The sequence below is a fragment of the Drosophila ficusphila genome, unplaced genomic scaffold (assembly GCF_018152265.1).
Source record: "Drosophila ficusphila isolate 14025-0441.05 unplaced genomic scaffold, ASM1815226v1 contig_791, whole genome shotgun sequence".
NCBI lineage: Eukaryota > Metazoa > Arthropoda > Insecta > Diptera > Drosophilidae > Drosophila > Drosophila ficusphila.
Window position 1 is genome coordinate 9,805,270 of NW_025064737.1, and position 26,659 is coordinate 9,831,928.

At 40.4% G+C, this 26,659-nt stretch overlaps 1 protein-coding gene across 1 annotated transcript; it reads left to right on the forward strand.

Moving 5' to 3' along the window:
- The first annotated feature begins 1,647 nt into the window (after positions 1-1,647).
- LOC108097498 (TSC22 domain family protein 1) lies at positions 1,648-24,161 on the forward strand. Its single transcript, XM_017199811.2, is given in 6 exon segments — positions 1,648-2,060; positions 7,288-7,575; positions 7,578-7,693; positions 14,807-14,919; positions 20,689-20,923; positions 22,280-24,161. Coding segments are annotated over 5 exon segments (1,908 nt in total). The 5' UTR covers positions 1,648-2,060; positions 7,288-7,472; the 3' UTR covers positions 23,621-24,161.
- Positions 24,162-26,659: the final 2,498 nt, after the last annotated feature.

The following is a 26,659-nucleotide window of genomic DNA, read 5'->3' on the forward strand; positions in this document are numbered from 1 at the left end:
AATGTAAATAGTAAGTGGAGGTGCGAAAAAAATGCGTAAACAAAAATTGCATTGCAACAAAAAATGAGGCTGCAACATGGAAATGACACGCGAGCAACATGTTGCTAAGTCCCTCGCAACATCAACAAAAGATGAGAGAGCACAAAAAATGAGAGGAGTGTTTCAAGAGAGCGAGTTCATTTTCGAAGTTCGAATTTCGAAGAGAGTTTTTGGTGAGTGTGTGGGTGTGATATGAAAAATAACATTGAATTTTCATGCCGGCTGCTGTTGTTGTTGTTTTTGCAATTTTACATGCAGCTGAAAAACAGCAACAAAGGAGAAAAAAAACCAGGGAAATGCTGAAAGCCCTGCCTCCCCCTTTTTTAACCCCCACCACTCCCACCAGACATTGACCTTGATAGTGGTCGTTTTTGTTGCTGTTCCTTGGTTGATTGAATGGCAAAAATGTTGTTGGTTTTTTAGTTGCCAATGAAACAGATTATAATGGAACCCAATATGTTCGATAATAATGTTGGTTTGTTTGCTTTGGCCTATTTGAGACTGATACACTTTTAATGGGCAGGTGGGGAAATTGATATCCCAAAAAAAAATTACCCCGGATTATTAGTCAGACAAAGTCTGTTCTGCAGCCAAATCAGCCCAATACTGACCACCTTTTTATACCAGTTTACTTACTATATTATTTTTTGAATAAATTTATATTATTTGATAATTAATTAATTAATTAATATATTCTTAAACATAAAACGAAAAATTATACATTAACGAGATTGCAAAATATAAGCATTATAATGTATAAACCCTTTAACGAAGGTTTTTATTATTATATTGATCATGTTAACAAAAAGTGACAATGCTTTTATTATGGGCTTGGTTTGCCGGAGAACCTATTGTGGTTTTTATCATTTTATAACTTGTCACTTTATCACGGCTGAAGCACTACCTATGTTATATCAAAATTTTCCATAATATTTTCGTAATGTTTTTGTAGGGCAGTATGGCCAAATTCAAATATTGTAGCATTGATAACATATAACACTTAGAAATTGTGTTGTTCTCTAATATAAAACGGCTTGGTTGTAATTAAATAGTTTAAAATAATTTATTTGGTTAAAGGCGAACCATCTGATAAGAAATGCATTCTGCCAAATTTGTATATTCTGACATCCACAGAAGTTCAATGGCAGGTATAATTGGCAGGTGTTGCAGTTTTAATAATTTTTAAACATTCTTTGTGAAAAAATCAAGCTGAGATAGGGTAATTTAATATAACATTAATACCTTAACATTTTTTGTTTTGTTATTTTGGGCGTCGTCAGCAGCAACATAAACAATTTGCCAGCGCCAGCGAATGATAACTGCAACGAAAATCTGCGAAAATTCCCGATTAGAACGTAAGCCAGAATAAATTCACCCGCTCCGGGAGACTCTCTCCTCTCTCCATTTCACTCGGGAAACCCTGGGGAGAAGTTCATTTTCCCCGAACTCTCGACTCTCTTTCTTTCCCTCTCTCTCGTTGTGGCAAACCGGCAACCGAAGTTGCTGCCGTTCTGTTGCTGCTGTTGCCGTTGCTGTTGCTGCTGCAGATGTTGCTGCCGCGATGTTGCTGCTGTTGCCGCCGTCGTCAGTCGCTCGAAACGAATTTGAAATTCAGTTTTTGACTCGACGTCGCCGCAATTGGACGTGAGCCTCTCGCGTGTTGCCCCAAAAAATCGAACAGAGAATTCTGAACGGAATACGAGACTTTTTTCAAGTTATGTGAAACACAAGCGGATTAAACAAAACACAAAAATATCAACGAAATATTCGCCACAAATACCAAGCAATCGATCATCGCGCCGTGCAAAGGAAACAAATGTTTTGAAATATATTACCACAAATATTTTGTGTTCAGTGATACACCAAAAAAAGTTACCGAAAAGCTAAACAAAATTTAATAAGCAATCCATTGTTGAAATAATTGGCCTGAATCTGATTCGATTAGTTAGCAAAAGACAACCAGAAACAGTTAAACAAATCAATAAACAAATATCCGTTGGAGTATAAAAGCAAATCAGCGGGTAAGTGGGCAGGGAAATGAAAAAGGAAAATGGAAAATCAAACCTGGATATTGAAAACTTTTACGCAGCGGATTACTTGGCGATTTGGGTTGAGCTTCTGTAGGCGAGTGTAAATCTTCGTAGCGGAGATCAACGGAATTTCCCTTTGATAAGGGAATTACCAAATCAAAATATGGTAAAAGTTGAATTCTCCAATCTTCAAAGTGCGGTGACTAATTGAAATGAAGAAAAGAAGAAAGCATCTCAGAGGAAGTTGGGCCGTAAAAAACAAGATTTATGGGAGGAAGTTGGATAAACGCATAGGAATTATTCAAATAAGCAAGTGAAGGATTATATCTGATTCCAAACAAAATTCCCAGAAAGTGTGCGATGTGTCTATCAAACAGATATCTGTTTATCCATATAGAATTACGGTCAAGTGATGAGTGATTTTTTGTGGAACCAACCGAGCAGCAGATATCAGTTGTGGCTTTATGGCAGCATAGAGCACAGAACTCTCGTGGCGACCCATTCGCCTCCAAGAGAATGTAAACAAATCATCTTGGAGTTTCGCTGGGGCTGCGGCTTCTCCCTTCTTCAAAGTGAAGAAACCGCCACAGACCCATGAAAATAAAAAAGATGGAAAAAAAAACTGAGAGAGACCTTTAATTATAACCAAATACTACATAGTTGAGGCGACACCTTTGTTTACCTGCACTTTTGTGCGCTGTGTTTTTTTCCATTCTGTAAATTCTGTAAATTTGTTTAAATTATTAGCAAACGCGCAACAAGTGCAGCAAAGCGGAGTTCATTATTTTTCCCCGATTCTGTTGCGTGTAAATCCTTTGGTAAATAAGTATCCCCCGCCTGTCGGCAGCGCAACTCATAAATTCACGCAAAATAAAATTTATGCTTCGACTGGAGTCGGAGTTGGGGATTCGGACAAGAAGATGTACGAAAGATCGCGATAAGATCTGGTCTTAAATGAGTTGTTAAACGGGAATCGTGGCCGCCATGGATATAAATAATAATAACAACTCAATCTGGAGTGGCGTGGGTAGATTGAAAAGTCCCCGGACAAGTGAACTCGTTGCGGTCACAAAGGTCCGTTCTCGAATCGGTTTCGTGTGAATGGGATCCATTCGGTTCTACCTGTTTGGCAAATTGAATTTTAATTCGGAATTGAGTTGTACACATGTCGGCCCTTTTTCACAGGATTTCCGCTTGCTGTTTAGCCGTTTTTCAAATGAAATCCCTAAGCTAATTAGTATGCCGAACGTGTGCCGATGAAATTTATAAGCCGACTAGCTTTTCTCCATAGTTGAAACATAAATTTCACAAAAGTGTCGTCTGCCCAGGTGCACAGGAAAAAACTAAAGATGTTCCCCAATATGGCATTAAATAAATAAATATTTATTTAACTGCTTAATCTACACAAACTTTTTTCTTTGTGTGTGCCTGACAACTGCATCAAAGAACTAAGTTCATTAAATCGGGCAACTTATGGCATACACCTAAGCTACTTACAAGGTAAACTCCGAACGAACCTCCAGCAGAAAGCAGAAAGTATCTTATGCAAATAGGTCTACATGGGGGACAGAAATAAAACATTGGCGTTGGAATATTAAGCAGTAAGAAATTGTAAACACAAAGCAAAATATTTGTTATACGCTTGTAAATTTATCGCGACAGAAAAGCCCAGGAAAAGCGTAGGAAAGCGAAAGGAAAAGGAAAAACCGAGGTGGGGGAAATTCGGGAGGCTGTTTTTCACGCTCAGCTGCCCGGCGGCCGAAGAGGAACTGGCACAAAGGAGCCGGGATCCGAACAACAAAAAAAACTTTATCGCAGTACTCGCAGGACATGAATTCACCCCACATCCTTGCCCTTGCCTCCTTCAGCCTTAATGCTGAGTGACATTGATGTGACATGCCATCATCTTGCCCCCCCCTCCGCCCTTCATCTTTGCTTTATTTAAAAGTTTCTCCTCTGCTTTTTTTCGCTTAATGCCTCGGAGGCGTGGCAAGTTTTGTTTGGTTAGTAGAGCACACACACCTTGTGGAGGAAAACAGCGCCCCTCGGGACCCTTGGCCCTCGCAAATAATAAATGATATGTAAACTAAGTCAAAAGTTGCCGTAGGTTGGCCAAATCACAACTTAGGGGCCAAAAACCGAGCCCAAAACCCAGTAATTTGTGCGTGTGGCCAAGCCCGAAGGCATTTGCTACAGATTAAAGATGAAGAGTAGGGAAAGCCAGCTTTAATTTAAAATACCCCAGAACCTACTTAATACACTCATTAAATTCTTGTATCTTATCGGTACAGATTAAAGATGAAGAGTAGGGAAAGCCAGCTTTAATTTAAAATACCCCAGAACCTACTTAATACACTCATTAAATTCTTGTATCTTATCGGTTGAATAAAAATATATCTTTAAATGGAAATAAAACGAAGAACACTTCCAAAATAATTCCAGTTAGTTCAGACTTATCTAAAACACATAAAACCAGAAAGACATCGTCTCACAGATTTTGCAACCATTATTTCCGAGGATAATTCCAACTGTCTGCCACATTTGTTCCACTTACGAGTCCGACAATCCCCCGCTGCGATATCAATGCCCTAACTATAATGTCTCAATATGCGAGCAACAAAAAAAAAATACCAGAGTGAAAGAGATACAAGTTCTTACCTGAGCCGAGTTTTCCAAGGCCCAGACAACTACGACGCACCCATATCAATTTCCTCTATGCGACCCAAAACGAATTAAAATTACACATTGACTGGCGGTCAAAAAAAAACGAAAGGGAGATATTTTTACTGTATAGGATAGTATAGTACAGACGGTAGGGATTTCGTAGATCCTTCGCCTTCAGTTCGAAGGCCTGTCGCCAATGGCCGGAGAACATTTATCATTGAAGCTAATAAATGCGTTTCCCTTACCTGACCGACACGAACCCAATTCCAATTGAGTCATATAGCAACCCCCGATATGAGGCCTGACTTTTGGGCTGTGTCCACCTAATTCTACTTCTTTTTTTCCTTTCTCCTCCGATTTTTTTTTTGTTTTTAACAACTTCCCAATCAAACAATTCAATTATGGAAGTGTATAAATTTCAGCCAGCTGTTCTTGTACTTGAACCGCAATTGTCTTTTGTCAAGTACTGCAAGAAGTTCTCCCGAAATAAATCAAGAAGGAATGGAAAGTGAAAGGAGAAAGGGAGAAATTGCACTTTATTTGGGGGGAGAAATGGAAAACCCTTTAATTGGGCTTGAAGTGTTTGAGTTATGATTGGAAGGGGGTGAATCTTCGTAATCCAGAATCAAATCGATGCCCGGGCAGCTGTCCTCCAAGTATGCCCAGGCTTTAAAGCAATTATCCAAGTGTGCCCAGCTTTAAGACAATTATCTAAGTGCTTTTGCCCATGCCTTTGATTGCGGATCCCTTCGTTCTTATCGAAACGAGTTACCCACGCTAATTGCCCCCCGTTCTCCGGCACCTGATTCCGAATTCGGTTAGGACTTTGATTTCCATTACGCTTCCTTTTGAGCCTGTCCATAACATTTCCGTTTTACGCTTCAGTTAAGACCGCTCCTTGGCCAAAAGGGCCGAGGGAAGTCGGGATGGTATACTGTACAGGCAAGACTTAATCTCAAAACAAATCGATTCCGTTGACTGTCTGTCTTGAGCTCGGGCTTCTCGGCCCTCCTTGGGTCTTTTTCAACACGATTTATTTCATTATTCTCGGCCGTTGCCGTTTTTTTTTTTTCGTATTTTATTTTTTTTAAGTTTTTGTCTGCTCAAGTTAATCACCCAGACCAGACAATTCAATCGATTTTCAAGAGAGGAGCGGGCCTTAAGCGAAAACTAAAGCTTTAAGTCCGATGAGCACATTTTCTTGAAACCCAATCTTGCCTTTGGAGATTTCTTTTCCGTTTTTATTTCGGTTTTACTTTTATTTTCGTCCGATTTCTTTTGTTATTTATTAGTTTGCTCTGCGCTGGACTTCAATTCAATTCAATTTTCTTTACAGCATTTCATCTTTGACATGTTTTGTGTGTCCGTCCGACTGACTGTCTGTTTGTCATTGTGTTTATATATCCAAGAGCTCCTCCGCCTTTTCCCCACTACCCCCTCCCCGTTTCCTCCTTCAGGCCCGTTGTCGTCTTCGTTTTTAATATCTTTTAATCTCCAATGTCAACAGCGGCTTACATTTGATTGCAAGACAACACACACAGATACTGTGTGTGTATGTATTTTTTTTTCGAGATCTTATCAGAGGCTGCTGCAGTGCCTCGAATGGAGACTCTCTTCCCTGCCGTTCCTCTCCAGAACTGTCAGCTAATTAAACGAAGCCAACTGGCAACATATGTTGGGAATGAGAATAAGATTCAGCCGAGGAACACGATTCACAGTCGCAATCACAATCACAATCCCAATCCCAAATCCAATCCCAACCTTGGACTTGGACTACCCCACACAGAACAGATGGGGAATTCTCGAGCGAGCTGTCAGTGCAACTGAGAGACAAGTCCCACAAACGGCAGCCAAATGTGAAGTTTCGATTAAAAACCCCTTCTACTCCTCTATCTACCTACTGCGCCTCATAATACGAGTACGAGTATATCGGATTGCCGTGCAGGACCATCAATCATCGGTCCTAACTCAATTGAACCCCGAAACCCCGAAACCTTAACGCCGAAAAAGGTTTCACCAAGTCAACCGTTTTTTCTCAATTATTTTGTCAGCATATGTGTGAAGAAAAAACACAACCGCAGCCAAAAAAAAGGATAATAATAATAGAAGTATTGAAAATAGAAAACCAAAAAAGAAAAGCAAGAAGCACACACGCTGGAAAAACTCGGGGTAAAACAATTGCCAGTGAGTCGACGGAAATCGGAAATCGGGGTGCAAAAGGGATAAAAATAGCAGCGCTGGCGAGCAGAGTAAATAAAAATAAATAGCAAAAAATCGAAACGCATTAGGGAAAATCAATAAAAATTAACATTTGGCCACAGGGGGGGTGGAGGGAGGTTCCAAGGGGGTGGTTAGGTGGAAGTTTTTATTCTATTCCATGTGTTCGCGGGAAAACGCGCAGGATCAGGCTAATTAAAGATAGGGAAACCGGCAATTGTTACGTGCCAGGACATCCATGTGTCAGATAATTAGCACACAAAAGGAGCACCAGGACCCATGCTGAGTACTTTTCAACTAACCAGAGTTTCTTTGTTTCCTTTTCGTATTTTTGCAGCTAAAAGGCCGCCAATGAAGGCTGTCCAGATGACAGCGATCGGGCAACGAATTTGACACGCACCCAAAAACTTCAAAGCGATTCGAAAACCGAAGCCGGGAAACCCTATAGATAATCCCCAGCGACCCGAAGATCGAGGTGCTAATACCACACAGCCCCCGCCCCTCTGAAATCACACGAAACAAATGTGGAAAATGCTGGATATGATGGATCTGTCCGAGGCCGAGCTCTTCATGTTCGACTGCGACGACTGCTCGGGCACGCCCCTCGCCCCACCGCCCCAGTTCCTCATCCCCCGCCCCCAAGGCCGCCAGCTCTGGCCGAGTTCACGGTGGTGCCACAGGACTGCAACGAGGAGCAGTTGGCCCAACAACAGTGGGACAGCGATGTCTGCCAGGCAATGCCGGTAAGTTCAAAATTTAGATATAAACTATAAGAAATGTTTTTAATATCGAGGAAATAATCAAACAGAACTGCCATTCCAAAAACCACCGAAATGTAATAGAAGAAGCTAATCAAACCAAAATCTTATCACACTGTAAAGCTGTCATTTCAATACCTTCACAAAAAAAATCATAAAAAATTAGAACTTACAATTCAAGCACAATAGTTTCAAAATAAATCCTTTTTTAACCTCAACTTGGTTCAACATTTTTCATCACCCTAACTTCTCCTCTAGAACTTCAGTCCTGAGCTTAGGTGACACTTCTTCCCTCGTTGTAAAACTTAGGCTGATTATAATTTTGAGGGCGTTGCAAATGGGATTTGCCCCCTGGTGGATGATTATGCAACCCTCTCCGCATTGCCATAATGAGGCCTGCATTTTGGCACAGCTGTCGGGATTTTCCCCTGAACTCCTGATTTTCCGCTTCCCGAAACGAGTTGCAAGTGATTTGGCTTTTTGTGAGAGGTGTCAGAATTGTATGTTGCCTTATTGAATTATGTGTTATATGCATATTACTATAACAAAAGCCTTCTTGTCGCCACTCAAGTGGTGGGTTGTGGCGGTAGGCGTGGCCGGGGGAGTTGATTATGAGCTGCTAGTAGTGCAAATAAATGTTAACAGTTGAGTAGGCACTCGAAAAATCAACTGAAGGATGCGATTTGATTTATTGACGGTTAGAAATTGCGGCACCTGATTGGAAATCTGTTCGATTTGTGGATAAATAAAAAAAAGAAGGGGTAATATTTGTAACAGAAATGCTACTGAATTTGTTTCTCTTATTTAAAATTTCATTACACATTAAATACAAGTTGTTTTGCTCATATGATTTATAAAAATCAATACACTTTGAATTTAATGTAAGTCCCCCCTTTATCCAAGCTTTCCAACTTCTTTAAGGGCATTTAACTTTAAATCTGCCACCCAAACACGAAAAAAGGGACCCGATGAAAAATTGCCAACATGCCACGCCCACTCCGGCGCACATCGCCCACATTTCGGGTGCCGGCAGGAACCGCAAGGAATCACTTTAAAGCAAAGTGAAACAAATTTCTTTTGCGTTTCAAGTCCTTTTGGCCTCCAGTTGCCGGGGCAACAGCTGTTGCTTCTTGGAGCGTTGTTGCTGCCCTCATCATTATGAGGACTGTGAGGACTATAAGGACGATAAGGACGATGATGCCGATGCTGGCCATCCCCTTCGAACGGGCAGCGGGAACACAGTTACACAAATTACAATAACAATGAAAAGTTAAGCGGCAGCAACACGCAAAAAGGACAACAACTGTAGTGGCAACAAAAAGCATTTTTCGGCCGCCAGTCGTCGGCAACATATGGCCCGAAATCAACCCTCAACTTTAAAAGGTTGTCAGCGGTTACAAAGGCAAAAACCAAAAAACCAAAGAACCAAAAAAAAAAATAGATATTTCTATATAATTTTTTGTGCTGCCCAGCTAAAGCAGCATGATAGATAATTTTCCATGTGGAAAAACTGTAACGTAACTCGGCACTCGTCTCTAATCTGGGGCAAGTGTTTGTTTAGGCGCTGAAGTCTGGGGGTTCTGGTAAAACAAAGATCAAATTCCACATATCAACACCGCAGCGGTCATTGATAAAATTTCACGTGCTCCAAAAAGAAAAAAACGAACGAACGAACTCCAACCCCAGACTCTTTTTTGGCTCCAAGTCGAGTGTTTTCCACTTAATTTCCAACATGATAAATTTAAATAAATACGAGCATAACCCAAAACGAAACGCAACGAAATGGGAAAAAATGTATCCAAATAAACCGGATCTGTGTGTGGTCCCCGCGTCTTAGAGTATTTTTCTGTGTGGGCACTTGAGGCTGTCTCCGTTGATTTATGCTGACAAATCAAATGTTAATGTTAACATGCAGTTTATGTCAGAAAGCGTATCTCACGAGTTTCACTCTTAAGTATCCAAAATATCAGAAAAATAAATCCAGTGGAGAAAGATTATTTTAGATATTAGACGCCCAATGGGAAATTGCAATTCCACATAAATCGCAGGTAAACACATTAAAATCTCAACGAAATCAGCTTAAAATCAATTTGAGCAACCGAATCAATTTAATGGATTAGCGTTGACGAATAAAATTCAATGGCGGAAAGCTCTCTCGCCCATCAAATTGATAAGTTTAACGGGAATTGTGCCAATTTAAGGGGGTGTGCGAGTGTGCGTGTGTCTGTGGGTGTAATTGTCAACTGGCAGAAGGAAAAACGAGGGAAAATCCCACCGAGGAAAGCTTGAAAAAAGTCGGCGAGGAAAAAACCTTTAAAAGGCAAGCGGAAGTGGCATCCTCGCCAGACATGCGAAATTAAATTTCCACCGAGTGTAGTACGTGTGTATGTGTGTGTATGTGTCTGTTTGCGAGCGAAGGAGCAAAAATACTTGACAAGCAGCTTCTGATTTGCTCCAATGGGCGTGGCAGCAAATAATCCTTTTTCCAGCTTTCGCTTCCTTCTTCCCTGAAATATATTTGAACCTCTCCTTTAAGCAGACGAGAAACTGTTGAAGACGATGACAAAGGGGGGGACATTTCAGAGGGGGAAGGGGGCTGGAGGGGGTGAAGGACATCCAGACTTGGGTGTGTAGCAAATAGCATGACATTGATATCAAATGTCGTGAGAATGCGAAATTCCTTAGCTACTTCCTCTTCTATATATAGCTAAATTTTGTTGCCTTTGGCTTTTGTTGTAGTCTGCTTTTGGGCGCATTGGCTTTTGGTTTTCCGAGGCAGTTGGAGGTGGGTCGCTCGACTGAGTGGGTGGTGTTGGCATAGAGTGACAGGCCTGTTGTTGTTGTTGTTGCTGCTGTTTTTGCTGCTTAGTGTTGATGTTGTTTACAGTTGACATAGCCAGACACAGCTGCAGACAGTCGCAAAAATCAGGCTGAGAACAGGGGCTGAATGAAAAATATTTGTGTGCTCAAAAATTGAATTTTCATGCGAGGATATGTTCTTAAAAAATATACAAATATTCTTCTGCTTGAATAAATAAGAAATTTTTGTATATAAGCGAAAATGTAAGATAAATTGAAAGGGCTTTCCATCAAACTCAATCATCTTCACTTGTTTAAATCACTTTAAAGTTGGATAAATCTGTTTATTTTATTTAGAAATAAATACTTTGCTGGGGTTAAATAAGCTTCAATCTCTCTGTGAGATTTCAATGATTTGTTCCACCAGTAAATGTTTAAATACTTTAACATTAAAACGATTTAAGTTTAGGAATAACTGAATTTAAATTGCCAACTACCAGAGATGAATTTTCCATTTTCCGTTGCACTTTTCCACTTGCCCATTATCGGCGCCATCTTAGCCACATCGGCCCAACAAGTTTCGCAACTCATTACACCCTTCGAACGTCTTATGGGAATGGGGCTCAATCACGGGCTGTTTCCAAACAATTGCACTGCCAAGTGGTTACAAAAACCCGGAGGGGAGAAGCATCCACTCGGTGGAGAAGGAGCAGCCGGAGGAGGAGGATATCCACCAGGTCGATTGTCGATATGCACGTGCAATGAAATCGAAGTTGGAAGCCGGGGACTTGAGGGTGCTAAAAAAAAAGAAGGCGCCAGCCACACATGCATCGCATGTTCGAAAAACTTTTGCCATGTTATCGAAGCAGCCAAGTTCTAGCCTTTGTTGCTATTGCTGTTGCAAAATAGTTTTCATCCTGCAAGTGGCACGTGCTTGTTGCTGGCTTTTCCTTTTGTCGTGTTTTGATGGTGAAAACTTTTGTGTTTTTCTCATCAGGCACGAAAATGAAAACGCGCTAGTCGTTGACTTTGCTAGCGAAAAGTTGTTAACTTTAAAGTTTTTTTTTTTTTTGAAGCGGTGAGAACTTTTCTGTGGGCGGTGGTGGAAACCCCATTTTGAGGACTGATTTTGATGACTTGCCAAACGCTCGCCCATTTCTACAATGTTGTTTGAGCTTTTTTATGCACTTTGGCCACACTTAAAAATTGGGTCAAAGGCAAACATTTCACTTTATGGCCTACTCAAGTCGCCTCGTTTTTGCCGCCCTTCAGCCCGGTGATTTTTCATGATTAAAAAGTTGCCACAAGGCCGGAAAAACACTCGCACACTCCCACAGCAACTCACACGCATAAAAGTAAACAACATTTTGCAGCTTTGGCTGCGTTAATCTCACTTTGCCTTATTCCCGCTTTTTATTATTATTATTTTTTCGGGAGGGTGTAAACTTTAAGCCATAATTTTACATTCCGCCTCGCCCGAAACCCGCCGACTAATGGCTTTTGTTGTCTGCAACTTGAAGGAGGGCTTAATTATTTTATCGGCCAAGTTGTTCTTGATGCACAGAAAAAAAATACGGGTGTCTTATAAAAGATGCTAGGTTTTGAATGCAATACGCAATTCAAGAAAACATAATTTTTTTCCATGTGCCTACTGTTTGCGTTTCCCTGAATTCCCTAGACATAAATCGTTCAAACTCTTATCGCTATCTTTTGTTTACATTGCCTACTCCTTTTTTCCTGCCTTTCTTTATTTAATTTAATTTATGGAATGCCCAGGGGCTATGGAGTGTGTGTTGTTAAATAGGAAACGAGGCGGATGAGGGGTGAGCGGTTATTACAAACGGCCCAGATGGAAAGCCTTCAATCATACCGGTGGCACTGCTTATCTGAGCAAACAGGGCAACTCTACTCTGTTGTTATCGATAATGCGACTCTGTTTGCCTTGCCGCTTGTATTTTTTGTATTTTGTTTTTTATCTTCGGGTTAATCCGTAAGGCAGCTGGAAGCGTTTCGGTGGCAATCGACAACTGTCGCAATGTATACAGTTATTGCCCTCGCCGCCGATCTCCAGAAACCAGCTCCACTCTCTTATTTGTTTGGCCCCAAAATGAGCATTACAAATAGGTAAACGCCTTGCGAGTCCACAGTAACACATGTATTATAGATTTATCGATTATCAACGCACAAGCACGCAGTCACACACAATGCAGTTCAAAGTTGACTGGAAAATGTGTGAAGCGTACGAAATGGGAGAGGGAAACATTTCCGAAGCGAGACAAAAGGAAATTGTTTCATTTTCTTTTCACCGAAGAAAAAAAGCTGAATGACGCAAGTGTAATTTCTATAAATTCAATTGGGAATGTGGTAAAAAAAAAAGAGGGGTAAACCTATATTATTGTAGGGGAACGGATAGAGCATATATGTTTTGAAAAGGATTTTGTAACCTGTTGTAAAAGATAATTTTACTAAAATCTTTTTAATCGGTAATTTACAGTAAATTAAATTAAATTGATATTTAATTTGATATTCATTTTTGTCAAAAATACCTTAATATGTTCCATATTTCTATAGAGCCCTTGGCAATTCCCTCAAGCCCCTTCAGTGCTCCAAATTCAAATGAAATGAACTGATCGAAGCAAAAAGAAATGACAGGGGGAAAAACTCGTGTCAGGTCTCATTAATCAATTTGATTACGAGCGATGGAGCAGTTCCCCTGCCAGATTTCAAGCTTTTTGGCGTTGCACTGCACACACATGCCACACATAATTGTTTAATTTATTATTATTTGTATTTGGTTTTTGGGGTTCGGTTTTGGATTGGGCGATTTGTCTCCGAATGGGTTTCAAAACACAAATTTCTTAATTTTTATTTGTGTGCGTTTGGCTTGGCGGTGATAAGCGTTCCGAATGCGAGCAGCTTTGGGGCTCCCCGATTTTCCCCCACGCTCGATAATTTAAACAATTTCGCCATGTGGAAGGCGGCTGCTGGATGTCAATATTTTAATGGCTTATCGCCTGCGGCTAGATGGAAATGCTCTCTTGTAATTTCTGTTTGTTTACGCTCTCAATCCGTATTTGTTGCTCTCAATGAAGTATGAATAATATTTATATATGCTGCGAGCGCATGATTAATTACTTGGGATGATAAGCGTTTGGATGGCTTTGTGAGCAGCGAGTGCTTCCGCATTTTGCGGCAAAACTGTGCCACTCGTATTTGTGTTTGATGTGGGCAAATACAAATCAAAATCGGAAAGTTGGAAAAATGCTTTTAATAAATTAGTATATGCACAAAATGCATTACGAATTAAAGTGTAACCTACATTTGAAAACAAAGAGAGCCAGTTAAATACACACACTCATTCGGTCGCCGGCGAAATTATTTGCACAGCTGTCAAAGTTTGACCCCAATTTCTGTGTTTGGCCAAGCTGCAGCTCTCTCACTCGCTCCCTTTGTTGCCTTCTCGCTCACTCGCACTGTGCCTCTTGGCCGAAAATATTTTCCATGTTTTTGAGTGATTTATGCTGCGTGTGTGTTACCAACGACAGGTGCATTTGTGGAGGAGTTTTTCCGACTTCTTTCGTCGGCTGTTTTGCTTTTTTGAGCTTGACTCTCGGGTCAAAAGGTCCCACGAACACGAAATAAAATATGAAATAAATAAAAATGCTTAATGCAAAATATTTCACATTCAGACGGTTTATCTTTCTTTAGACAGGTGAGAGGCGGAAAGATGATAAGCATTGTTAGGAAATTTTACTAAAAAATATTAAAGAGCTGTTAAAGTTTGGCCTATCCAACAGTTCCAAAAATGAACTTCCTACTTATCAATCTTTATTCACTTTTTGTATCAACTGATTTCCCTTATTTATCCCCGACTTCATCATTTATTTAGCAACTTTTTTGCATGCCCAAGCATAAATTCAAAGGCAAATTGCCCGCCTTATCCCCACTCAGCTGACCTTAATTTCCTGGGCCTGGTCAAAAAAAAAAAAAATAAAATAAAAGCGGAAAAAAAGGTAAAACGCCTACACTTCCCAGTACCAATTTGAGGAAAAGCCAAGTAACCGAAAGGTTAACAGCCCAAGTCGCGTGCGCTGCGCTTTTGTTTGCATTTCGTTAGGCATATTTACGAAAATATTTTCCTCTTTCCAAAAGTTCGGTTTTCTTTTTGGCCGCGCGTTTCGGTCTTTGTTTATATGCAAAATGGCTTTGTGTTTGAGTTGAGCGTTGATTTACTCACATTTAACTTTTACTTTTCCCCCGACTTAATCCAGTGTTTCACCCTCTTCTATATCTTTCTAGATCTTGGATGCCAGCCTGTACAGCAGCCAGTCGTTGGCCACATCGGCCATGATAGCCGTGTTCTCGCTGCTCTTGGTCTTGATTGTTCTCATCTCGTCGCTGTTCGTTTGGAAGTAAGTACACTTAGAAAATAAAATAAAAAATTAGGGGGCTTACAAAAGAATAAAATGATGATGTAATGTTTGGTGTTTTAATCATATCAAATTGATAATAATATTATTGACACCAATTAAAATATATACCTGATTGGCAATATATTGAAATTTCTCACTGTGTCTGATGCAAAAGATCCCCGCAATGACTCAATTACTTGGCCTGGCCCACACACACACACACACGATGCTTTCCCCCCTGCAAAGGCAAACGCAAACGCCTTGTGTGGCTTTGTCTTTACTATTACAGCGGCTTGTCCCCTTCTGGCAACTACTTTTTTTTTTGTTGTTTTTGTTTTTCCTCTTTTCTTTACCGCAGTGCAAGCTGCAGACTTCTGAGGCTTTAAAGGAGGCGTTAACCATTGCCTGCAACATGTTGCTCTTTTGCCTTTATGATTTATGTGGCTCCAAACCGCAGGAAAAAAAGTTTCCAGTGGTAGATAGCTGAGATGCGATAAAGAGGCGGAGTTGCTGCATTTCATAGAAATTTTCGGAAGGCAGAAAGGCCAAGTTTTCCAAACAGTTGAGCCAAAGAATGCAGCAACATAAAATGCAGTTTTAAAGCACAAACCATTTAAGTTAGTTACAAAACATATCCCCAGGACGTTTCGTAAATGATTCAATTTCAAAGCAAAAGCAACCATGAAAATATTTTTGGCCCCTAAAAAACTTAATCAACTCATGCAACTCGTAGGATAATAAATTCCCTGCCAACACCGGCAAATAATATGCAGTTCAGGTGAGCGGGAAAAACGACGGTAGCTAAAAGTGTTGAGCCGCAAAAATGTTCACGCCATATAAAAAATGCAAGCAATGCATAAACATTATAAAACTATATCAAAAATGTATGTAAACATGCGAAAAAATGTGGGAAAATAGAAGAAAACAACCTAGAGAAATGAAAACCCATTTGCTAAAGCTTTCGAAACAGGGCTAGAGAGGAAAAGAGACGGGGAGAAGGAGGGAAAGAGAGAGAGGTGGAAAGGGAGGTAAAAAACGCGTTACCAAACGAATATTAATGTAGTCTACTTTTGAGCGGAGCCACACTGACCTATATGGCAATGTAACTGTGTGCGTGTGGGTGTGTGGGTGTGTGGGTGTGCGGGTGCACTTAAAACCGAAACTAAATTAAATTGAAATTTTAAATAAATGTTGCTGCAGCAGCTACAAGAAAAAACACGTGAGAAATGGTTCAAGCACACACACAAATCAACTTTTAGTTGGTCGAAAAAAACTCCACTCGCACAAGCACACACACACAAACACACACACGTAAAGATATAAAACAATTTACTTTTACAGTCTCCGCAAAAAAAACACTCGAAAAAACACAGTCAGATTGCAAACGAAATGAAATCTGCTGCAGAAATAAACCACAAAAGAGGAGCAGTAAAAAAAGGGGCGAATGAAACAAGCAATGGACATTGTTTGCATGTAATGCAGTGTGGAAACCGAGCCAGGAAAAGCTGGAAAAGCTTGGAAAAGATTTTTGCACGCACAGCAGAGTGGAGTTGAGTAGAGTAGAGAGCTAGATAATGGCCATAGGCAAGGCCAAAGCCTTACACAATTTTTTTTTTCGCCTTTAAAGGGTTAAAGAGTAAGTTAAGGATGTGGGTTTTCTGGGGGGATAGAGAAACCCCATCTTTTCCGCTCATTAACATCAACAAGTGTTGAAGTAACATTCTCGGGAGACCCAAAGGCAGTCCCAAAATCGATTTTCCTTTCAACAACAATACGCAAGTTGTTCGGAAATATTCATGGGTCCATAAGGGGAGGAGTTATTGCTACAAGCGATTTTCATACATATTCATTAAAGTTTGCTGACCGCACGCACGCACAGTGGGTGGAAAATGGCTGGGAAAATGTGGATAAGGGGGTGGGGTGACCCAAAAAAGGAGGGGGAAAAACAACACGGACTGTTGTTGTTGTGCTTCATCATTTTTGAGGCTATGGCGAGGCAAACAAAGGCAGCAAAAAATACAGGACAAACGAGCATCTTTATTACATAGTTATCTATGCATGCGTGTGGGTGTTTCTGCTTTAAGTGTCTAACTGACCTCCGCCCAGATATGACTATGTGTATATGTGTGTGTATGTCTATGTGTTTGTATGTGTGTTCGTGCCATTTTTGTGGCATTTATGATGTGGCACATTATTTTTGCTTTTATGTGCTGCGTGTCCTGGACCCGAGCAGCAAGCAAGGCAAAAAGGACGAAAACGAACACACAACTATGAATAACCATAAATAAAATAGCAACTAATTTTATTTATATTTTTGTTCGAGCCCCGAACAAATCAAATAATCATAATGCCACTGCAAGAAAAAGTTCGTGGCTTTGTTTCGTGGAATTCTTGATTCCAGCTTTTTCCGGCCGCTTTTGTGGCTTTTAAATTCTTCATAAATAATTAATTAAAATGCCCCGACGGCTTGCCCCGAACCGATTATCATATAAAATTCAAACCATAAATTGCATTTATTATGATGCATTCTGCCCTTTTTTATTCCATCCCTCTCCATTTCCGCTGGTAATTACCTTAATTATTTTAATAAACCGCCAGAGTGTTTTCAGCACTCTCCGATTGCCACACACTTTCCTGCAAATGTTTGCATATTGGAACTTTATTAATTACACGAGATGCGAGTGCCAAACCATATGCAACATGTGTGCGTGTTGCGGCAAATGGCACAAAAAAAAGGGTTGTGTTTAAAAAAAATCTGAAGGCCTTGTTATTAAAATTGTTAACATTGTCGTCAGTTAATAATATTCCAATAAATGCATGTGCTTAATTTGTACACAAATATTTTCCGCCAACAAATGGTGTGCGAAATATTTTACAAATTTAAGGCCGCAACAAAGTCGCGGCCTTGGCAAAAAGTTCATTCATATTAAATGAGCAGGGAAACCCTGACAACCATGAGAAGTAAAAGTTATGGCAGCATTAACATTGTTGACTCTTGTTAAATAAGTAAAATCAATTTAACCTGACTGTGGCCTCTTGTTTTTTTTTCTTTTTGCCTGTTTGTCATGTAAGGTTGTTGTTATCAAGTATGCAATAACAATCACAATTTCAGCTTATTACAGCCAAGTTGATCATCGCGGATGTCTTGGCAATTTCCCTTTTAATCAAATGCAACCCTGGCCCTCGGGTCTTCCAGAGTTGCCATGTGACTGTGTGACTCATGCCGTCAGCAGCTGTTCTTCCTCTTTTCCTGGTTTTGGTAATTTGATGCCTAGTCGAGTCTTGCCCTGCGGTTGTGTCTTTGCGGTCACTTTGTTTGTTGCCTGTCGTCTGGTCGACTGCAGTGAAATTATGCAATGGTCATTTCGAGGGGGAGTGCCGATGGGATGGGGGCTTTGGGATGGCAGACCACCAAAGTGGCGGTGTCGGTTTTGTGGCCCCAGTAAGCAGTCAAATAGCATTTACTTTGACTGCAGTTCAAACGAAATTGTTGCCTGGGAAAATGTGTTCATTAAGTGTGGTCAACAAAAAATGTTGAATATGACTTGGACTTCAGAGGAAAATTAATTTGTAGGTCGATTGACTATATAAAGAGAGTATATTCGTATGTCAATGGATTTGTGGAATCAACCGATTTTGTTCCATTCCTGACATTTGCATATGTGCTCTTACCTTTCTTTTTATCTATGCAGATCTTACTTTTTTTCTGAGTTTCTACATTGCCTGTTTAGTTACCTTGTTACAATCTCTTCGCCGGCAATTTCCATATCAAAGTCTTAGCACGCCAGCCTCCCCATTTTTTCAATACCTTGGGAATATTTGTAGTACTACTCCGTATTCTTTTCCCCAGTTCTATTTGTTTTTTGTTTCCCCCTTTGTAGTTTACTTTTTTACGTGCCGGGGCTTTTCGCCTTGCAACCCCCAAAAGTGGAAGAGTGGGCATGAGTGGCTGGAACTGTAGTTCAGAGTTCATAAATAAAAGATTCACTTCTTGCCAGGCAGTAACTCCCACACACGCACACAACAACAACAACATTGTTGCCCCTTTGGTTGCCGGCTACTTTTTACTGTAAATTGCTTATGCCAAAAGGAAAAACCCCGTGTCTGCCTTCAGCCCCCAAAGGTATTTCGCATTTCGCATTTGGCTTAAGCTCCGCTTCAACCCCTTTCTGCATATATCGAGCATACAAATGGTTTACTTTCTTGCCAAATTGTACGACACTCTGGGGGGTTGCCCTCGAGTCCATGGCCTCTCTTTATGGCCAGTTGGCCATAACGCTTAGAAATCAAACAAGCCTCTCAAAGGGTTAAGCCAACAAGACCTCCTTCCACTTTTCCCCATTCATTCTTGATTTCGTTTTTACGCCTCGTAAGTGAAATGAAATGAAATGAAGCACTCGCCCGGTTCGCAGTCAAGAGGCAGGGGACAAATGTCGAGTGCGGAGTGCCTTGGTTTTGCGGCATGCCACATTATTTAATTTACTTTTAAGAATATTCTGCCAGCCAGACAACTGGCAAGACGTTTTGGCCCGTCCACAGCCATTGCCATCGCCTCCTTGTCTTACTCTCACCCAAAAGTCAACAAGCTGCTCTTCAGCTGGCTAACATGAAATGTGAGAGTCTCGTGGGTGTGTGGGTGTGTGTGTGTGGGCTGTCTATTATATCCTGCAGGGAATGTGCGATATTGTACATTGCCAGATACAGTTTGTTACCCAGCCAATAAGGTCTTAAAGAATTTAATCTCGAAATGCCTGAAAAGCTCTTATTTTAATTGGATCAATTCGGCTTTTGCTTCAAATAATACAGGGAACTTAGTTTCCATATATAAATACATAAGTACATACATATATTAAAAGGATTTTAGTAAAATAGCGAGTAAGTCCTGAGCTTAAATTCAATAAAAATCATTATTCCTCGAGTAAATATTAGTAATTTTCTTAGTATCAAGAATTTGTATCTTAAAGTTAGCTTTTACTTAGGTCAAACAAAATTCGTATACGTCTGCTTTGCTAATTTTTTTTAGTCCTTCGGGGGTGAAACCCCGGAAAGTAGGCAAGCATTTTTAATGTCTGCCCACAACCAGTTTTCCACGTGTGCGTCTGTGTTTGCGTTGGCTGAGAGTTTTTACGAGCGACTTCCGTTTTGACATCGCAGCATGTTTACCTACAAGACATTACAAGGATGTCGGGCTCATCCTTTGCCAGTTACGTGGCGTCAATTTAATTTCACATTTTTCATTATACTTATGCCTGAGCGAAGTGGGTGGGATGGGAGGAATCCTCAAGGCTGTCTGTTGCCTTTGCCAGGGGCAACACTTAATTATGTTCATTATTTTCATGGCACGCGGTTGTCGTTCCTTGGGAATCCCCGTCCTTTCTGCAGGCTCATCATCATTCTGACATGCCTGCCGCTTTGTGCTCATTTAAATTGAATTTCCGCTGTGTGTGTGTTTGCTGCTTTGGCATTCTTTATTAATCAAATTGTTTTCGGGCAATTTCGGGAGAAGGAAAAAGCTCGGCCTTTGGCTTGTTTACCTGACATTTATCAAGGCGGCTCTGCCTCCTGTTGGTCATTACAAATCGATTTATCTTTGGCTCGGGCCGAGAACTTATGGCTCTATTAGCCTGTCAGAGGGAGGGGCTGAGTTGCAAAAGGCAACGCTAAATGTTTGCCAAAGCCGAGCAACATCATCATCATCATCAGTCTTCCTTGGCCATCCTTGAAGCACTTATTAATCGCATTCTTCTCTTCTTTTTTCCCTCGTTGCAGAAACAAGCGAAAGGTGCAGAATCTGCTCCCCTGCAAGACACCCACCCGCGGCCCTCTCAGTGGAGCCATGCCCCTCGGCGGTGGCACCTTGGGATCGGCGCACCACCATCATCATCACGGGATGTACGAGGATCCGGATGCCCACCTGGGTCACCACAGACCACTGGTGATGCACCGGCATCATCATCACCAGCAGCTGGCGCATCACCATCACTATCAGCAGCATCACTCAGAGGTTGGTATCTCTCATATATCCTTTATAATCCCATATAATATGATATTCCCGCCCTCAATCGACGGACAAACATCACGATGACAATCGCTGTCAAAACATTGCGCAGTCATTGTCTCGCACTCGAATTTCAGTTCTGTTTCTGATCCTGTCACATGCAATCCCATTGTAAGACGAAACCACATTTCCTTCTCGCCAAAGGATATCCCTTTCTGCATATTATTCATTTATGCCTAGGGCTCTTTATGCCCATTGTACGCCTCAATTTACACTTGAACTTGACATGGCACATTTAAACGGCGGACATATTCACAAGACATAATGTGAATATACGGCGTATCCTGTGTGTCGCCTACCCTTCAGACTTCAGTCAGCTTAATTTCAGCTCCTTTGTGTGCCTAAATATTTTACGACTCTGACGCCTCGAAAGCTTTTTCTGACCCAAAACGTGTTTTCTTTATGAAGGGACAGCACTCACCCTCGCCTTTATTTCATTTTTTCATATTTTATGTTCGAGTTTTGCGCTTTTGTCGGGGTAACTCATACTATACCATTATTTTGCCCGTCTGAAGTGTGTGTTTATTTTATTGTCTGATAAACAGCTTCTTTAGGGAGTCTCATATGAACTGGCAGACTAAATATATTCCTTCTTAATAATTTTGTATATTTTTGTTTCTTATTTAAAACTGTTTTCTGCTTATTATGTACTTTTCCAATCGTTTAAGTACTTGACCTATTTATAAAAATTCAAATGGTGGTTGGAAAAAAAACCCTTCAACTTTTACTCTTGATACTTTAACTGGGGTATTTTTACTTTCTTGTTTTTTCTTACGCATTTATTATTCATTTCTCGTGGCATTTTTAACTGCTTTTTTTTGCCTTTGTCAGCTTTGTTCTGTTTCAACAACTGCTTATGCTGCTCTGCTGCCTTCCCTTCTTGCTTGCCCCTTACAACTTGCCCCTTTTGCAACCGCCTCCTTGTCCTGTCACATTTCAAAGTCCTGCCCGAGGGTACGTGGCTGTAAAGCGGCTTACCAAGAAAAACCTTTCCTTTTCCGCAAGAGGGTTGCAATGCCACAACGGGCATAAATATGCCATAATATTGTATGGTATATTTAAAATTCTATTTTTAAATTCTGTAGGGTTACCTGGCTGTAAACAAGCTTTGATTTTTTTTTTTTTTTTTTTTTATTATTTTTAATTAAGAACAAAGTAAAATCGTCTTATAAATAATAGTATTTTTCTCTGTGCAGTCAAGAAAGTGAAAGTAGGGCCAACTCTTTTCCCACCCCTTTGCTTTAATTTTCCCTTTTCCTACGCAATAACTAACTAATTTATTTTCTTTGTTTTTACTTACAGCTGCTCCAAGGCAAAAGCATTCACTATCCCAGTGGCTATCCCATGACGCGTTCGCCACCGTTCCTGGTCAGCTCCTCACCTGGACCAGATCCCTATCGTTCTAATGACAATGTCTACGAGGAACTTGGACCGGGACGCGTTGACTCCGATGGTGAATCGGAGCCGCCACTGCACTCCGATGACGACTTCGCCGAGGACGAACTGTCGCTGCCAGGTGAATGCAGTTTCCAGAAGGATAACAACCCGCCCACAGCTGCAGGTGCCACGCCCTATCACGAAAGGGCGGCGGGAAGCGGCAGCAGCGGTACAGGAGCAGCAGGAGGAGCACCTGTTGCAGCAGCAACATCCTCGAACCTGCAACAGGTTACCCAAGAGCGCCACAGTGTCCTGAGCAGTGGTTCCTCCAGTGGTCAGGATGCCTCCACGGCAACAGCTTCCTCTGCCAGCAACAATAATCACGAAATGGCAGCGGGCTCGAGCAATCGTCGTACTACCAGGACGCGACAGCCGCGAAACACTCAGGATCAGGATCTCAACAACAGCAGCTCGACGGCGGACATTGCCGACTTGGCACCACTGTACGACAACCGCAGCAATCTGATGTCCCTCGGCTACATGGCTCGCTCCACAGCCCCACAATTCTACAATACCCTGGAACACGAAGTGGAGCGCAGGAATAGGATTAACGCGCAGTTGAGCAAAAACCCCGTGCCACCACTTTCCACGATCTACAGGGAACGCATTCGCTATCCCAACGCCAGTCAGCAGTATCCTTCCAGTGCGGCCAGTGGTTTAATGGCAGCCACGATGCGGGCGAGAACCCAACCGAGGGTATTGGATCGTCGATTGGCACCACATCAGCACCAGCACCACCGCATCCACGCCGCTCCAATGGCACAGGAGCCATCCTACTGCTACGCAGAGCCCATGTACAATGCGAATTATTACTACGAAAGTGCTGGTGGGGCAAGACCTTATGCCTCCACACTGCTACCCACTGCTGGGGATTATAGACACCCCTATGGGGATTCCAGCTTCGGTTCGGATTCGGGATATAGCCACCATACGCCCGCCAGTTCGATCGGACGACAGGACTACGATCTCGCCGAGCCACAGATGGTGAGCCAACCGAAGCCAAGCAAACTAAGTTCCGCATTGAACTTCAGTTGGAATCGCAATTCCCGGGGAAAGGGAACTTCAGGAGGAGCTGTGTCCAAGACTTCGGGAAACAGCAGCAACAGCAGCGGCGAGGCCACGAGTCCCAACAACAACAGCAGTGCCTGCTCCACCGTCACCTCCCAGTTGGAAAACAATAATGCTGCCAGTCTCTCACCAGCGTAGATAACTAAAACATTTAGGCACCCTAAATAGAATCCTTGTAAATAGAAGGGGGGTTTAAGTTAATACCCCTTGTACAGTTAGTCATATCTCGTAGGTTAAGTATACTAAATATCAAAACTGTCCTGCGTGTACATCGTCAAAGCAATAGTTATTAAACATACTGAGCCTAACTAAACTTCAAGAAGAGAACCCAAAGTTTCTCGATAGGTCTATCAAAGAGGGTTGCCATACCACCAAGTTTTCGCTCTGTTTCAAAAGCGAAACTTGTCGCAAAGCAAAGAACTTATAGGTCCTAAGTGTTTTTCCAATGTGATTACCAAATTCTACAATATATATAATACTAAACTAAACTAGAAACTGCAAAACTAATTTATAATCTAGTTCCATTAAACGTATGTCCATAATGTACTCTTAAGTTTAACTTTAGTTTTGTTTGTTATTTTAGTTTTTAAGTGAAGTATAAGAGAAGGAGAACTGCTAAAGAAAAATGCGTTGAACAGAAGGTCAACGAAATATACCAAAATATTATAAAAAATTTAAATCATGACATGAATTTTTATTTTTTCAAAGTTTTATGTTGCATTGGGTTTTTGTTTTACAAGAAAATTGTTGTGTGGAGGGGAAGATAACTTTTTGTGTTTATGGTTTGAAATCATTATTAACAATTGATTTTAAATTTGAAGCATACCTTTCGGCGCTGCTATAAACTGTTCTTCAGAATTTATTTTTTGGTTGCATATTTTTGTCAGCCACTGTAAATGTTACTGCTGCTGTTAATTAACAGCCAACGATTTTTTTACATTTCACCACGAGCTTATTAGTTTAACATGTTTATGTTAGTAAACATTTAACAGTCGAAATTATGTCAATGTTTTATAAACGTATTGTATGCCATTGTTGATTATTTTTGTTGAATTTTGTTGAACATTAACTGCAGTATTGCATTTAACCGCAGCCTTTGATGAAACGACAACCAAAGGCTCTAAAAAGACTGTTTACATATAAAAGAACAACATATTTACTTATTACCGAAACAATAATAAACTGTATAAACTAAATGCTAGTTGGTAAAGCTTTGTAAACTGTATCTTGACGAAAACTCCGAGCAAGAAGCGAATTCGAAAATCAGAGAAAACACCCATTAGGTATATCGAGTGAACCATTTTAGCGGGCGCCCTTGTCAATGAACCCCCGCGATATAGAGAACACTACCTAGGTTGTATCAGAACTGTAAATAGCAGATGGGGATTATGGCCTCCCCCTGCCTCGTAACCCGTAAAAATATATCCACTAATAGTCCCCATCCTCAAAAAATTCCCCAGCGATGTGTGTGAGGAAGCGAAATGTTAAATTTTCTTATATGAGCACAATGCAATGTATCCTATAAACCGTAGTCTATACAAACATACATAATCGTACGTAGAGTACACATAGCTTAGAATCGAAAAATGAACCCAAGACGATATGCTTATATTGATAAGGCCGATCCCTGGACCTCCCCTCCCACGAGTAGCAACTTTAAAGGATAAAAACTTAGCCTAGATTAACTTCTTCAGCCATCAGCCATATGATATGCAATAATTGCTTTAGATCGAGTTCAAGTCGTTGTGATTTTTGGAAAACCGCCTGTCAAAATCGAGGTCTCTATAAACAATATAAGGCGTATATACATAGATATGGTGTGGAACAGAACCAGATACATTAAATGCAGTAGCACAATCATCGAGCGAGTGACAACAAAAACGAACAGCAGCTTACAAGGACTAATCCTACAAATTACTAGATATATGGTTCTCAACTTATAGTTTTTCAAACCCACTGACAAAATTATTAAAGGTATTTAATTTCAATATATCTTGAGTTCCCCAATGGTTTCTATAGTTACCAGTCTCAATATTTTAAATCTTTTGATTTGAATCTTACATATCAAAGATCGTATTTATGTAATATAGCACACCTGGTTTCTAATACTATCAATATCAGTACAAACACTATATTAAAACAACAACTTTTATCCTAAACTTAAACCTTCCAAAGCAAACTCGATAAGAACTTTTTCTCCATCGCAAGTTGTACATACGGACGTCAATAAGAAACTTTTGCTGTAGCTCTTCCAAAAACTAAACAATAAATGTAAAATGTTAGAGAAAGTCTATGAAAACCTATGTTAGGCATCAAATTAAATTAATTTGAATCGTATGTAAATAATTGTTTTCCTGTTAATTTAACAAGAACTTTTGGACAGCATATCAAGCCAATGACTCGTATTTAAAGATCTTTCGTATACCAACTACATCCTTTTCTACAACTGCTTAGATTTTATATGGAATATGAAGAGCGTGTTTTAGTTTTAATGCAAGAAGAGAAAACAAAAAGGAGCGATTTAATCGAATTTATAATGTTTAATGGCAGTTAATCGAAGTAAACAGAAGTCCCAGTGGGAAAAAACCCAAACATTAATATAAATATCAATTACATTAATAAAATGATTAGCAATTAATTATGCCCCAACAACTAGTTAGTTTATACATTTTTTGTAAAACCAATTAAACAATTAGTTTCACCTTTTTCTATAAGCAGATATGGATAATAATTAAAAGAACGAAAAAGAAAACTATGAAAAATCAAATTATGAAATATGAAAAAGAATGCGACTTTTATTTGCTTTACGGATGATGGGTTGGTAATATGATTGGAATCTTTAACAATGCAAAAAGAATAAATTTCTTTTTGTACACAAAAAAAAATACATTTTAATATAAAATCTTGGTAAGTATATATCAATTCATTACTTTAAATTTTGACACTGCAACGTCTAATTGCAATTAAAAGTATATAAAAAATGTTTATAATCCTGAAATTCTTTCCCCGGCTATTCCTCCAAAAATGAGTGCCTTTCAAGAAGAGGCGTAAATCTGCAGCAAATTAAATATGAGCGCGTGTTCCTTGAAAAACGAGAGGGAAATTGCGGAGAACTGAGGAATTCAGTTTGTTTTAGCGCTTGTGCATGCAGTTAATGTGCTTATTTTAAAATTTAAA